The sequence below is a fragment of the Brachionichthys hirsutus genome, chromosome 17 (genome assembly GCF_040956055.1).
Source record: "Brachionichthys hirsutus isolate HB-005 chromosome 17, CSIRO-AGI_Bhir_v1, whole genome shotgun sequence".
NCBI lineage: Eukaryota > Metazoa > Chordata > Actinopteri > Lophiiformes > Brachionichthyidae > Brachionichthys > Brachionichthys hirsutus.
This window is the reverse complement of record NC_090913.1, coordinates 10945642-10961641: the sequence shown is the minus strand read 5'-3', so window position 1 is coordinate 10961641 and position 16000 is coordinate 10945642. Positions and strand designations below refer to the sequence as shown.

At 46.9% G+C, this 16000-nt stretch overlaps 2 protein-coding genes across 3 annotated transcripts; both read right to left on the bottom strand.

Moving 5' to 3' along the window:
• Positions 1–820: 820 nt before the first annotated feature.
• On the bottom strand, positions 821–4151 carry tnip2 (TNFAIP3 interacting protein 2). 2 transcript variants are annotated; one of them, XM_068751098.1, is made up of 6 exons: positions 3049–4151; positions 2592–2897; positions 2417–2509; positions 2068–2331; positions 1850–1966; positions 821–1774 (listed from the first exon to the last, which is right to left on the bottom strand). In XM_068751098.1, exons 1-6 carry the CDS (start codon positions 3376–3378, stop codon positions 1487–1489), a joined length of 1398 nt encoding a protein of 465 aa, XP_068607199.1. In that variant the 5' UTR covers positions 3379–4151; the 3' UTR covers positions 821–1486. The 2 variants fall into 2 exon arrangements, with proteins under 2 accessions (XP_068607199.1, XP_068607200.1); XM_068751099.1 differs by having other exon boundaries at positions 2417–2506.
• Positions 4152–6032: 1881 nt separating this feature from the next.
• Positions 6033–7307, bottom strand: sfrp2 (secreted frizzled-related protein 2). The gene is made up of 3 exons (XM_068751272.1): positions 6806–7307; positions 6525–6605; positions 6033–6340 (listed from the first exon to the last, which is right to left on the bottom strand). Exons 1-3 carry the CDS (start codon positions 7305–7307, stop codon positions 6033–6035), a joined length of 891 nt encoding a protein of 296 aa, XP_068607373.1.
• Positions 7308–16000: the final 8693 nt, after the last annotated feature.

The following is a 16000-nucleotide window of genomic DNA, read 5'->3' as shown; positions in this document are numbered from 1 at the left end:
TGGGGGCCCCCCCATGTCTCGACCAGCCTGCTTGTGGGTCGGCTCTTAGATGAAATACTGAAGACATCCTTTGAAGCTAAAACTTAATTTGCAGGGACACGAACTGAGTTTTTGGGGGATTTTCAAACTTCTAGTTCAAGAACTTACTTTAAGCTAAAAGCAAAATTTGAACAATCAACAAGAAAAAAAATCTATTTTTAGATTTGCTTTCTGATACTTGTGTTTTATGCAGAAGTGAAAAGTCACAAAAACCCCAAAACGAGCTGGTAATTCACTCAAATTAAATTCCCCTCTTGAATTTGTTGCACTCATTGACTTACTGAAAACGCTGGAGAGACGGCGTGCTCACGTGCACACAATGAACACGCTTGCACAGACATCACGTCAACTGCCTACTTCCTTTAAAAAAAAAAAAAAAAAAGCAGGGGATGTCCAGCTTCCTGCGCTCAAAACACCGAACCCATGACAACCGGTTCGTTCGATAACACACCGTTTAAAATCAAAACCGTCTGGACCGCCGATTCTGCACGGAACCAACTGGTGGTTACGGGAGGGTGTCGTCCGTCGCCGGTCCGTTTTCTCATCACAACAGCTGAGTTTGTGTGTGCGTGTGTGTGTGTGTGTGGCGCTTGCAGCACAGCATGCCCATTCAGGCAAGAGGAAGGGGGTTTCCACTGAGCGCACACACACACACACACGGATCAAGTAACCAAGATCCGTGTAGTTGGGCAATGATCTGTAGTTGCAGCTCAAGGATGTTCTCTGAAATAAACACTGCGCGATGAGGAAACATGTTTACCGCTGGAGTAAAGCACAAGACTAAAAGGAGGAGTAAACTCGTCTTTTATTACAAAAATAACGTGCCAGCTCAAGCGACGGCACCACATCTCAAAATATAGAAGCAGATTTCCAGATTAGATAAAAAATAAAGATCTGAATCACTTCTCCAGTTGTAGAGAATAAAAACAATTAAATCCCAAAAGACAAACGCTTGATGGCTTTAACAGAAAAAAAAACCAAAAAGGAAAGGATTTGCCTTTCCCCGTTTATACAGAATAAATATAATAGTCTCATATTTTAAATCTTAAGAATATATAACTTAGAGAGATAGATGTTCTGTCAAACATAAACTAATAGCACCACACTATCCGCTAGGTGTCTAAATCCAGAAGAAGCTTATCCGTCATTGATCTCATCGATCGCTTCTACGGTTCATTATCGGCTGAACATGAAGAAAGTGCAAAGGGGCGTGTCATTTCACCCCCCGAGGTATGTCACAGGTTTCAGGCGCCGCTTTGGCGTCCGCTTCCCAAACGACTCCCATGTCTCCAGGAGAAGTTTAAATCCTCCACCGACTCGTCTACGGTTCTGCTCCGCGGGGTCCAAACAGCCCCACCCGGGGGGGGGGGGGTTCTGTCGTGTAGTGCTGCTCTTCAGTGTTCACTTACTGTCAGAGAGAGAGTCAACGAGGCGAGCGCCGTTCCGCTCAGAGTTTGGCACACTCCTCGCAGTGGTTCAGGTACTCGATGGCGTCCCTGTCGTTGAAGGTGGCGAGGCACCGGGGGCACTGCAGCTCCGATAGGCCCGGGGTTTCGTTCCAGGCGGGGTTGGGCGCCGCCGCCGCTGCCGCCGATGATGATGCAGGCTTCTGCTGCAGGTCCGCGGTGGCCCTCAGTAAAGGCTCCGAGGACTCCTTGTGTCGCCGTGCGGAGATTTGGTGTCCAATGTGCACGCGACACAAGGGAACCGCCTCCCGGTTCTCCCTGCTCGCTCCCTGCGGACGTTACGAGGAGACTGTGAGAAACAAACAAAAGGAGCTGCCCCCCCCACCCCCCCTCGGTGGCCGCACCTGTTTGTGCAGCTGCCGTTTTAACTGATGAACCTGCTCCTTCAGGTCCTCCATCTGTCCCTGCGCTCGCTCCCTGTCGGCACGCTCCGACTTGAAGTCCTCCGTGTAGATGAGGACCTGGGGGGGGGGGGGGGGGAGAACAAAGACGCCTTTACTTCCGTGCACTCCTATAGAACAGAGTCCCAGACGCCGCGGATCCCAGGAGGCTCCACACCAACCTGCTGCTCCAGAGTCTGGACTCGCTCTTGGCCCCGCCTCCTGGCGTCCTCCGCCTCCCCGTCCAGCCGCTCGCACTCGTCCATCTTCTCCAGGAGCAAGCCGTTCAGCCTGGAGATCTCGTGATGGAGCAGCCCGGCGCTGGCGGCGCCCAGGCCGGGCATCAGACCCGGTCCGGAGGCCTCCTTCAGCCTCTGGCATAAACCTCTGATGTAGTCCTCCCTGCTGGAGTCGTACTTCTGCCACTGAGAGTTCAGTCCCTGCACCTGAGAGGACCAACCACACAGTCAGACCCTGACCCCTGACCCCTGACCCTTCCTCCTCCTCCGGGATCAACATGTGAACACTTACATAACCCACTCGTCGCTTTAGCTGCCGGTTCTCCTCCTGAAGTCGATGAGTTTGGGCGCTAACGGCGCCGACGCCAGACGACCCCGACCCCTGCTGGAGATGTTGAGCGGTTACAACCCAAAATCAAACGAGGCTCCAGCGACCCTCCACGAGGCCCAGAGACAAAGACACAAACCTCCTCTGCGTCGTCCTGCCGAGCCACGACGTCCATTCCTTCTCCTCCCCCCGGCTGGCCCTTCTCCAGCCTGACCAGCAGCTCCTGGCACACCTTCACCGTGGCGCCGAGCTGGCCGCGGAGCTGCTCCGCCTCCTCCGCCAGGGACGAGCAGAGAACGGCTCGGGTGGCCTCCGACCGGCCCTTCTCCTCCAGGGCGGACATCAGCCTCTGGATCTCCCGGTCCTTCTCGTGATCCGGCTGACCTCTGACCCGCTCCAGCTCCAGCTCCTTCTCCCCGAGCTGCACGTTTAGCCTCTGGATCTCCTGGAGGAGGAGGAGGATTAGAGTTTACGATGTACCCGTGCACATTCATTGGTCTCTTACTTTCATTTCTAACACATGGAATGTAACTGTTGGAATAAGAGAAGCTGAACTCGAGGTTTTAAATTCTTTTTCTATAAATCTTTATTCTTACCTCTGCTCTTCGGGACGTCTTGAACTCCATGTCGTTCCTCTTCTGCTTCAGTTTGCAGATCTCCTTACACAGACTCTCCAGCAGAGACTTGGCCGGCCCGACGGCCACAGCCTCGCCGTCCCCCACGGTCAAGTAGATCCGCTCGTACCTCCCCAGCCGCGCCTTCAGCTCCGCGATGATGTTGTCCTTCACGAAGCTCTGTTTGTTCAGAAGCTCCATTTCCTGGCGCGCTTCGTGGTAGAGAGAATTCAGCGTGCTGTAACTCCGGTTCTTGCCTTCCGCCTTTGCGCGCTCCATTTCAGGCTCCGTGGATTTGACGCGAGGATCCATGTTTTTAATAATCCAGCATTTGGAGGTGCCTCTTCCCCCGAGTCGCGCGTCTTTAGAAATGCGCAGAGGATTGTCAATTGTGTCGGATTAGATTCGAGAATAATATCCCCGGGGGGCGGGGGGGATTTCCTAGGGAACTTCCCCGCGGAGTTTTTCACAGTCCGTCCCTGCGTCAAACGGAGCCGCCCGGCTCCGCTCAGACCGACCGGCACCCGGCCCGTTGTCACACACGGTAAAGAACAAACACACCGGAGATCACGAACACGGACGGGAGGGATTAAACTGGTGGAAGAAGCTCAGACGGACAGCTTGGTGCGTTCACGGCCGCCGTAAAGACGAGCGTCAAAGCGAGGAGCGCGTCATCGTTGCGCACAAAAGCGCCTTGGATACGCGTAAACAAACACGCATTCCTGACATGGAGTACTTTTTATGGTTTCTACCTGAACATTCCCCCTGAAGGCCACTACTGAAATATTTATTGATCATTGGTATTTTTTTAGTTCACCACATCAGCCCAGTTGGAGAATCGATTTCCTCCTTTACGCAAGTAAAAAACCGCCTTATCGATCTTTCCCATAATCAATGAGTACGTCATTAACTGTTTGTGACGCAATGCCTCCGTCTGGATACTCGCCCCGGATTGCGCAGTAATGTCCACGGCAGTGACGCAACACATTACAGCTGTTCCGGTTGGTCCATTCACAATGACCGCCCCGCGTCTTACGGTAATAAACCGGAATGACTTCTGCTTTTTTTTTTGAAAATGTGGGGGGAAAAAAGACTTTACAGTAAAACGGTTACCTCATGAAGCGTGTATTTGCATTTCTCTCTCGATGGGAACGGTGACACGACTTCCTCCACGAGGAATATGTGCCACAGGTTAACATATTATACTCTGTGTACTGTAGTGGAAGTATTTGGGGAAAGTTTGTATCAGAAATAGAAGTTCTACATTGAAGACTAGCCCAGAGCTGAGGTCACCATCAAGTGGAGGATTCCCCATCAGGGTCAAACCCTGGACTAGGATTAAAACCCAGTCTAGACCGTAGGCGGCAGGTTCAAACATTTAGGCCCCCCCTCCGCCACAGCGCTGCTGGTTGATGGGGAGTCCCAGGTATTTCTGGGTCAGCCCTCCTGTCACAAGAGCCCGGTGAGTCATCGGGGACTGTCATACAACAGTTGCCATGGGTGACCACGAATCAAAGCCTTACAACAATCGTCTGAGATGGGGCGTGGGTCAGGGTGGCATTGCAGAAGGATTATGTCATCGTATCTGAACGTAGGTTGAGCCTGGATGAGTGTCGGAGGCCACAACAATGAGGTTTATAAAACTGTGATAAACAAATATGCAGTTATATTATTTGTAATCGCAAAACAGTTCAGAACACCACACTCCAAAGTCAAAATGCGGCTTTCACCAAGCGACTTCATCTTCGTGGAGCCCTTTCAGCTGCATATCCAGGCACCGGAGGAATCTTAGCCTATTCCTAACGCCCAAAGGCCTCCGATGGTGGACTGACTCCCGGATTCACCTCCTGCAGACCACCTTTCGAACCCCAACCCGCCGGAGAGGTTCTTAAATATATTTTCACATACTCAAAGTTGTGAAATGATTTAAACTCCTTTATGACGTATGCAATATTCAGACTTGCCAACAGATGGCGGTGTTGAGTATTTACAACGCATTCAAAGCTTGAACCCACTTCTGCAAAAACGTCAAAACGCGCCTTTGAGCAGCTTGTTCGCTGAACGTCTGACAATAAAGACAGTATTTCATATTTACAGTTCTTTCAAAATATCATTTTTTAGATTGCACACAACACTCACACGACCACATGATTATGCGTCACTGCTCACCAGCCAACTCGCGTATATATTCATCATTAATACTCAGAAACAACAGCTTGTGTTACTCAGGATGAAGATGCAGCCAAATCTTTACACAGAAGATTACATGTAAAAAATACTATAGATAATACTGTTGTAGAAAAGAATGCAGCGGCTCAAGTACAAAAAGATTACCAAGAACATTACAGAGAATATAGCCAGCTATCTCTCCTGTTTGCTTGAGAAAACGAGAGGAACACGAAAAAGACAGTTTGTCTTTGAACGTCACATTTACGCGCAAAAACAAAACAAAAAACACGCAGAATGACAAAACGTTTGTGAAATGTTATGCGGGAATTGGAAACGTCTGACTCACCCCCCCCATCGCGCTCTTCGGCCACACCTGTTAATTCTTTTGTTTTTTTAAGCCTGTCGTTTTTAATCTCGGATTCAAAGCTCCGCTCGTTTCCAGTCTAAGCATGTAATTAGTGACGCCTGGAGCTCCAGCTGAGGGCAATTAACTACCACGAGGTGACAGCAACTTAACCCTCGACCGCTAGGGGGCGCCTGGTGCCCATTATTTCTGTGTGCGCGCACTCGGCTCTGAAGACACGGACAAGCTTTTGGAGTTCAGAAATTTAAATGCTCACTTCTAGGAATATTGACGAATGTCGCACAAGTTTATATTCAAATAAATGTTTGACCCGGAAGTGTTTTGTTCAAAGAAAAGTCAAATAAAACGTCTTTGCTGGGACTCATGACTCTGACTTGTTTTGTGGAAGAGCTCAACTATACATTTTCACCAACAGCTTCTGTTTCCTCCTCTCTTAGCACTGCAGCTTGCGGATGCTGCGCGTAATCCTCTTAAATTCTCGCTGTCCCTTCTGCCAGCGCCTCAGCGAGGTGATGACCAGGTGGCCATCATCCATCTTCTGGCCCATGACCAGGTAGGGCGCGTTGATGTCGTTCATCTCCTCGCAGATGCACTGCAGGCCGTCCTTCAGCCACAGCACCGTCTTCCTCAGGTCGCGCTCCGTCACGCCGTTCAGCTTGTAAATGGTCTTGCTCTTGGTCTCCGGGATGATCTTGGTGTCGCCGTTGATGTAGGAGATCTCCTTCACTTTGATCTTCAGGACTTCAATGCAAGGAGGAGAGAAAGGAAAGAAGACATTGTTGTTGTTGTTTTTTACTACACTGAGATCATCCGTCCATCAATCCATGGTGAAAACATTTATAAAATAAGTTTCTCCTTTGTCCCTCCACGACCTCCTGGAGCCAATGACTTTCAACTTCGGAATAAAATACGCGGATCGACTCACCAAAGTCATTCTTACACAGGTTGTCAACGATTTCGTTGTCGTTTTCCTCCGTTTCCTTGCACGCGTCACACACTCTGGGCACTGAAGCAGAAAGACATGGAGAAAGTTCACATCTGATCAGTGCAAAGTAAGACCGACACACACACACACATGGGACCAAGAGATGCGTGGATGCACTTAACAGAAAGGCAAACGCAGACACGATCAATTATTACGCATATGGAATACATTTACGCACAACTCTCTGGGAAGCTGCATTTGCAGCTGCAAAGAAAAATTACCTTCTTTGGTGACTGGCGCAAAGTTGTCGATGCTTGCAGGTGGAATACACAGATCATTGTCGAGGGGGAAACGGTCGCAGTCCAACATCTTCGGCCAAGGAAAGCCAAACGCGGACATGACGGGCGCGCAGCCGTGCTTGACGCTCTCGCACAGGGACCTGCACGGCTGTATGGGCTCGTCCAGATCGTCCAGGCAGACGGGGGCAAAGAGGGAGCAGAGGAACTTTCTGGTGTCGGGGTGGCACTGCTTCTGAACCAGAGGGATCCAGGACGAAGCCTGCTGCAGAACCTCGTTCATGGTCTCGTGCCCGAGCAGGTTCGGGAGGCGCATCTCCGCGTACTCGATGTCGTGACACAGCAGGAGATTTGCAGGAATTGCCTTGCAGTTGTTCTTTTTGTAGAATAACTCATGCTGGCCAAAGCTGTACAGTCCGTGGATCGCTTCAATGGAGGGTATGGCGATTACGCACAGCGCTGCCGCTGTCCAAATCAAGCCTTTCATCTTGCGTGCGCTTTAAGAGGGAGATGGAGACTTAATTAAAGCTCGTTGCGCGTCAGCCAGCGTGGATGGAACCTCTGTCAGTGGACAGGTCCTCCTGGAACAGGCGGTTTTCTTCTAGGCATGATGGGTGGAGTCTATGTAGTGTGCGTAAAAACGCTCGGATCTGCCTTGTGGTCAAACACAACTTCTTGCTTGGCGCTCCTCTGGACCTGACATTCATTTCGGCCTAATTATAGCAAGAAATATTTTATATTACATCCGTTTCTTTTATTAAACTGTACTCCATTTCCTGCATTTTGTCTGAATAAACACGGTTTTCCTAATTACGCCCGAGTTTTATATACTTTACGCGCTCCTTCAGACCCGTAAATAGCTCGGAGATGCTGTCAGTAGGGGCAATTAGCGCAATTCAATGGAGCGTTGATTTTCCATCATTAGGATTTTAGTGGTGAAATCCTCTGGGCAGGTCTGCTGGCTCTTAGCACATGGTAAAATATTATTTCCCGTGGTGTAAGAAGCAGACCTCCAGTCAGTACTCCCAGGGGTGAAACCAAATATGTCTCCTCTTGCTCTGCAGCTCTGGTTCCTATCGCAGACCCCCCCTTCAGCAACAGTCTGGTCTGCAGCTTTCCTGCTCCCTCGGAAGATGAAATATTGAAATGACTGAAAACCTAAATCTTTGAATTTCAATGTTTGTGGAATTTCAGGCTTAATGGGCCGAGTCTCCGATACACTTTCCCTTTGTATAGTTTCTGGATACCGAGGTACTTTTGGATTTTATTCACCTATTTGGAGACATATTGGTCACTGGGTGGGGCCGGAGAAGCTAAAAACAAAATGTGTGGCTTAGTGTTTGCTCTCTGCAGACGTACACGCCCTTACCGAATGTCATTCCAAATGAATATAAAGCGAAGCAGAAACAACACGAAATAATCAGCATCATCATCCCTGTTCCGTGACAGAGGAATGGTAACTATCACTAATGTGCTGAGGAGGCTTCCCGCAGGGACTGTTGCTTCAGAAGGAACTCATTTCAACTGTCCTCAAGAATGTCTGCAATTTGGGTGAACTGACCCTTTAAACAGGGATATTTTTTTGGAGGGAGGGTGTGTGTGTGGGGGGGGGGGGGGGGAGAGGAATGGAAACAAGATGTTAGCACAACTCTGACATAGTACTGCTAATCAAGCTGATCTGGCATCTGGTTGCCGACACATTCCCCGTAGCAGCTATCCAGCTAGCGCCCAGTGCTACGAGAGCTGCAGAATAGATTCCCTGCGATAACGTTCGCATGATTTCCATCCATACCGAACCAACTCAACACCCCTTCAGCCTGTGCCAAAGCTATTATAGGGAAACCCTCACCCCCCCCCCCCCCCCCCCCTCTGACCCCTTTCATTCAAAGTGTGTTAACTCCATTCAGTTCTGACTCATATGGCCGTTTAAGGGCCGGAGCCTTCTATTAACGGGAAGTGGGTCAACCGGCTCGTGGGCGACTAAGTTTAATCACCTGTAAACACACATGCACACTCCGGACTGTGCATGCAAACTCTCATGGGAACGTGCACTGAGGGATACGATATTTGGAGAGCGCAGCTCTGATAGCAAAAAATAAAATAAAATGACGAAAAGCATCCAACATAGGATTGGATCAGAGCTTGAGGCTCTGGAGTTAGTTCTCCAAACATGCAGGCTCTGTTACCAGTGAGGTTGTAGAGACAGTTAAGGTCAGAGGGATTGAGGTAAGCTGATCCCAGGCCTGTGCTTAAAGTCACCCCAGTGAGGCTCCCATTACAGCTCTGTGAAAACGAGACGCGGCTTGTCGGACCCCGTATCGTTTCTCTTCTTTCCCCTTTGCCCATTTTCCTTTTTGTTTCCTAAAGAATCAAGGACTAATCTACTGTCAAAAACAATCACACAATGCATTGTGCAGGTTCAAAAGAGAGCCGAGCCCCCCCCCCCCCCCCAGCGGAAACACTAAAGGGTTCCATTTATTGAATCGCAGAGAAGACTCATGAATCTCTCAGGATGTGGCGCATCAAAGCAATCAGGACGGCTGTGATGCAAACCAAACACAGGCTGCCCAGCCCCGCGTAGAGGACCAAAGTTACGTCTGACCACAGCAGATTATAAGACGGGTCTCATTATTTTCTATATTCTTCTTCACCGTCTACCAAAGAAACAAAAACCAACACTGACGCGATCTTTAAAAGACATTTTGAAGATCGCCCGAACCCGAAGAGCTCTAATGAGCTCGTTACTTCAATCACTCCTTGCACACTGACACCAGGGAAGGAGTTTATCTCCACCAAGAGGAATTAATCTCATTAGAACTCTAAAGACGTATAGATTGTGCCTGCTTGGTGTAATTAATGTTCCCTTTACATGCCCAACTCGCTCGGTATGGGGTTTCAGAGCAGCCACGGGACACGTAGACGACTCTACCAGACTTTGGGGTAACCACGAAGGTACGTATGCAAACCTGCTGCAGCCGATGAAAATGTCAACTGATATTCATCTATTTATGTGGCATTTGAAATAAAAAATAATTGCAAGAAGCTTAACTTGCATTTTTGCAGAGTTAAATGAGAAGAGCTAGCATCCATTAGCTTTGCTTAGCAAGTTATTTTGTCTGTTGAAGCTTATTCGAAGTGTAAAAAGAAACCATAAAACACAAACCGCTGAGCCAGGCAGCGTTTACGCTGCCGGCATGTCCGTGGATCAGATCTTCCTGAAGGGCTCTGCTCTTTGACCCCTGACCAATATTGATGGTGCAAATTCACACTGTGAAAGTCTCTATGGGAATATTTTACAACTCTGAGCAAAGTCAAAGCCGCTCAGAAAGATGTTTTCCGACTGACCCGTACCTGATCTCCACCCCATATGGAGACCCCACTTTTTATTTTCTAAATAGTATTTTTCAGTGAAAAACTTTTAGTATCATGAACTCAAACCTTTAGGGTGATTATTACAGAAAAGGATTTAAAAACGTGTTCTAAGTTCTAAGTTTTAAATCGTTGCATTTAAATGCAGACGAAAAAGAAAGATTTGATGCTTTTTTATGTGCTTTTTTTTCCAAGTCTTCCTACAAAGTTACCCATGACGTAAACAAATTGCCACTCAAGCAGAAGTCATGGATCATTTGGGTTTTGACCGTTTTGTTGTGAAATGTAATTTCACATACTTTAATTACAGGAACTTGGAGACTAAAAAAAGAAAACAGAGAAAAAAAAATAGCCCTCTTAATTTTAGCAACGGTGACAGCGGGTTAGCTAGTGACCCGCAGCGACCCCTGGAATACCAGACGCGGGCTCAAGTGTAAATAAAGGTTTGGCATTCACACATCATGAACAATCGGGGCACCGCGACAAGGACACACGTTAAGAACAGAAGAAGACTTTCCACCCAAACTTCATCCCAAAGTCTCAAAATTATTTTTAATGCACGGGTCAATGTTCCATCAAATAATGGCTGCCATTTGTCTTTCATTACTCTGCAAAGCAGCTTTCCAACCGTAGTCATTTGGTTCCCTGCAGCAGTAAATGAAGGAAGAACCCATTATTAACGTTAAGTATCCCGATGGACCCACAAACGTGGCTTCATTGCATCCCTGTTGTGTTTACATAAACGAGCCTAATTAAAAACCCGCTAGCTGAATTTTGCTTTATGACAATGGGGGGAAAACATCCTAAATGCCATCGACGGGTCCATTTATTATCCAGTCAGAGCGTGTTAGCACCGATTTACAGTCGCCTTGCTACCTTGTGTGCTGCTTAATGCTGTGTGGCGGCAGATGGAACCGGCCAGAGGCAGCGCTCATTATACCTCAAATCAACGAGACTTTTACTGCCATAATTTTCGTTTATCTATTTTAGTAGAAGAGGTGGAAGTGATAGAGACGGTCCCGCCCTTTAGAGCCGAGGCCGTTCAACAAGACAACTTCTGTTCTGGCCGTGTGTCTCGCGTATGGATGAAACAGAAGTCGACCACGAAAGTGCTTGCATCATCATTATCATCATTTACCAGAAGGCACGTTAAACATGGCCGTACTTATCTCTCACTGGGGGAGCCTAATGAAATATTCTACCAATCTTTGCTTGGCACCCCTGATTGAATTACGGCGATTGGCCGATGTGGAGTCACAACATTCCAAACAAAACATGTTCTGAACTCGTACAGCGAGAGTATACTCGACGTATGGGGCGTCAGATTCAGGGTGCGTAAGCTAAAATATATTTATTCTAATCAATTCCATGCGTGACGTTGGGGTTTTAAGACCGAAATCTTAAGCAAGAAGTGACAAACTTGTTTAGTGTCAAGATGGTGAAACTGCTTCGTTTTTGCTTTTTCTTGATGGAAATTCTTCCGTTACCGTTTTCCCCTGCCAAAGCCATATACGATTACCAAGTAAGAAACATTCACAACACGTCTTAACTTTAGGTCTTCAGTCTTTTTCCCTTTTTTTTTTTTGCTTATGTTGCAAAACCAAAGTCATATCATTCCAATCTTAAATAGCCAAACGGCGATGACGGCCAGAGGGAAGACCGCCGGGCTGAAACGTTAGCGCGTTTGCCGACTTGGCCATAATAAAAGTGGTGAAATAAAGACGATTGAACGTTTTCTTTGTACCTTTGGGTGTTTAAGATGAAAGCTTAAATCAGAATAAAGGTTTTCACTTTGCATTCAGGAAGGGGATCAATATTCCACCCAAACTCAGGTTGGCGCTTGATGTTACCGTAGCAACATGCATCATTCTGACAGGCTGAGGATGGGAAACATCAGCGCTCAGGTGTCTCATGTTTACGACCCATTTCCAACGTGAACGTAAAGATGCCCGCTTCCTTCTACACGGCTAACGAAAAGGTTTATATCCCTGCGTTAAACCAGCGGGTCGACAGATATTTGGCTTTCCATCTCTGCCATTATAGAGTAAATGTCAATTCCATAAAGCAACGGCTGTAGAGTCATGATACACCATCAGTGTTTAGATCGGCTCCCCGTAAACCACGCTTTTTTACTGCGCTGTCTGCCGTCGGGCACAGAACGAAGGCCGGCTGGATTTCATGTTTCCACCGTGGATTAAATGGATGAATAAATGCCTGCTTCTGTCCCGCGTTGCTGCCGCTCTGAGGAAAAGGAAAAGCAATCCGATCCACTGGGACAAACACAGATGGGGTTTGGGGGGGGGGGTATTTGTTTACACTTTTAGTAGAGTGCTACAGTCTGGGAACGGTCAGCTTAGCTTAGCAAAAAGAGTGGAAGCAGAGGGAAATTGCTAGCTTGGCTATAATAATAATTTTTAAAATGTCTTGATGTCTCACAATTTATTGAAAGGAAAGCGGGTATCAAAATTTACGAGTAGCGTAACTTTTAACGTGTCCCCTCCTGAGGATTATGGCGTGCGTGTCTCATGCAACAAATAACCCAGCAGGATACATTTTTACTTTGACATAAATAAAACCGAGAGATGTTATAGATGGACGCCGCCTGTTTCTGTGCTTTCTGTACTGTACATTTATTTACGTTTGCAGCCTATTTATAAATGCATCAGGAAACTCAATACACAAAGTAAACCGGTTTAAGTGGACGCACGCTATGCTGCTACACTCCGCAGATTACCCTCAAAGAGAAGGAACAAATAAGCTCCACATGGGACTGTGTAGTGTGTACCACGTTCCTTGGCCTGAGAAGCCCCCCCACCGTCCACCACCATGCAAACACACACACACACACACACACACACTGAGCTTTTCCTTCCTTCCCTTGCATCTGTGTCTACGGTCCTAATTCGAGGCACTAATAGGCCCATCAAGAAACAGCCAAGGCCGGCGATAAATTGACAGACACTTCCCCGGTCGGTGGAAGAACTCATGCTTACTTATCACTTGTGTTTATACCACATGGTTTTCATAGCTTGATTGTGTATACGTGTGTGTGTGTGTGTGTAGCGGTTGGTGGATCGGGGGGGTCGGTTTGTTTTAGCCTGTCTGTGCTTAAATCATGTTGAAGTTGAACTAATAGGAAATCCCTTTTGTTTATTACGGTTTCTTTTGTTTTTTTTTGACCCGTGCTGAACATCAGCTCCTTTGTTGAGCTCAAAGCTGACACACACTGAGGGGGAGGGGGGGTCGCGTTGAAAAGGGAAGACGGTTAGGTTGGAAAAACTTGACCCCCCCTCCCCGTCCTCCTGATGATCCCGCAGGCAGGAATGGACGGACTTTTTTTCAGACTAGAACAGAGCAGGGCTGTCATTGCCACCTCATCTACTCGGCCTCAGACGTAGCCGTTTGAACCTGAGGTTGGGGGCATAAATCTCCCACCTTGGGCCAGCCTTGACATTCTGTTCCCAGATGGTGCCTCCCCCTACTGTGGGACACTGCCCCAAAGGAGCATGGCATCTCAGCCAGACCCATCCATCACAGGAGAACCTTGCCCCTTATGCTGGGAGTGGAGGCCCCAGTGAGGAGCACCTGCCCTTGTATTTTCTCCCTTGTGGCTAAAACAACTCCACCCCCCAAAAGGGCCAGAGGCCATTTGAGGGTGTGACACAACCTCGTATGTCCAGAGACACTCTTAAGTCGACTCGCACGTCTGCAGCTCTATTAGGCTTCAGATTACAAACAGGTGAAAGGTCGATACGCTAATGCTAGCAGAAGGCCACACAGGCGCCACACAAAGCGTGGACATAATCGGATCCAGAGACGATCGAAATGTTTGCGAGGAGCGAAAGCTATAAAAACGACTAACAAAGATTAGATATCATGTTAAACGCAAAATGTTGAGTAAAATAAATTAACAAATCCGAATGCAAAGGTGAATAATTTGGGTCACCCTCAAAAAATAAACAGGCTTCTAAATCATTCTGATTTAATCAGCTTTGTTGAAACCCCATATTACTAGTAATCCGACAGTGAATTAACACTAACTAATAAAACACAGAATAATAACTGTACTTAGATTGCTTTATTATTTTTGTTTGCCTTTGTATAACATGCAAACCAAACCAAAGTTTGGGGACCCCTGCTTTAAAGAAAAGCTCGGGTATCAAGCATTGGCAAAAAGTCAACATTTCAGAAAGCAAAGAGGAAAGCTGCGGAGCGAAGATTAATCGCCACAAGAAGAAAGCAAAGTTTTTTTCTCCAGACAGCTTTTACACAAAAGGATTTTACTCCTCCCATTTTTTTTTTTGCTCCATCTGTTTTATATATTGTGGTTAAAAAAACATCACTGATTTGATTGGACCCAAATGTGATGCTTGAGGCTCCTTCATACATCCAAAGCCTGCATGAGCCTCCCTCTGCTCCCCTCTCCCCACTATGTGTGTGTGCGTGTGTGTTCAAGCATAACATGGCCTGTATTGTGAGGAATTATTTACCAAAAAGCTTTAATTTAAGTATGCAGCCACTTGTAAGATGAAACGGAGGCTCTGAAAGGTTTTATAGTTTAAAGACGCAAACTGGGGGAAAAAAATTCAGCTGAAAAATTCTGAACGGCTTCATTCAGAATTACACAATTGTTTAAAAAGTGTTTTTGCTTTGAGTTGTTGTGATTCAGTGGTATTGAGTAATGGCCGTCTTAACTCAGTGCGCTGTACAGTATTTTATTTTGGAATCAAACTCAAACATTTCTGAACATATAGAAGAATGAGCTTAAGCAACAATCTAGAAAGAATCTTCCAAGATGTACATCTCGACATATATAATACCCCACATATTTATTAAATATCTGAAAAGTCACTGGGGTGTTCCACAAGGGTCTGATCAAGGTTATCTGTGATTCATTCTGCATGTACATTGCGATTCCTCTGTTTTTTATGTGGTATAAAAAAAAAAAAAAGAATTATGGATAATGAATCCTGAAATTACCTTTGATTTATGCTCTTTTTAAATGCATCCTCTTTTGCATTGGGGGGGGGGGGGGGGGGGGGCAGTGGACGAGACGGAAAACATTTGGGTTGTTTCCAGCTTGCAAATGAAGCAAAACACATGTTCTCAGTGCGACAATGTTTACACAGTCCTTCAGTAACACAGTCCGAATTAACTTACAGATTTATGGGACAGAATCAAGACTCTACACATACGTTGATTGTCTGGAGTCAAAGGACCCAGTGGTAATTTATTATCCCAAAGACCACGATTTATGCTTTTGCCCAAACTCCGTTGACATGCTGCATACGAGTTGCGTTCGCCTCGTATCTGAGCTCATATACAACTCATCGGTGCAGACGTTATTCGCCTGCAGCCACTTTACTCTACACTGAGAACAAAAGGAACCTTAACTCTGCTGATGTTTCAGAAATAAAAAAAGAGTTGATGATCCCATTAATGTTTGGATTTAACAGCCAAATGTTGCAAAGCGGTCTGCGTTCCAGGAAAAGTCATTGTCGGATTGTAAATATCAGAGAGACAAAATATCTGCTGATCCAATTTGGAATGTAAATCATTACTTCCAACGAAGAGATCATGTTCGCGTCTCTTTCTGTCTGTCAGCAGGATTACTAAAACAGCTCCGGGTGGATTTTGATGTTATCTCGGCGAGGTGGGATGTGGCCCACCGGATCATCGTCTGGATCGGGATGCTTTTCCATTTGGGGATAGGATCAGTTACAAGACTTTTACCTCTAACGTCATGGCAAGAAAACATGATGGCATCCCCATAAGATCTACCACACATGTAAGTCTGATCCGGATCCAATG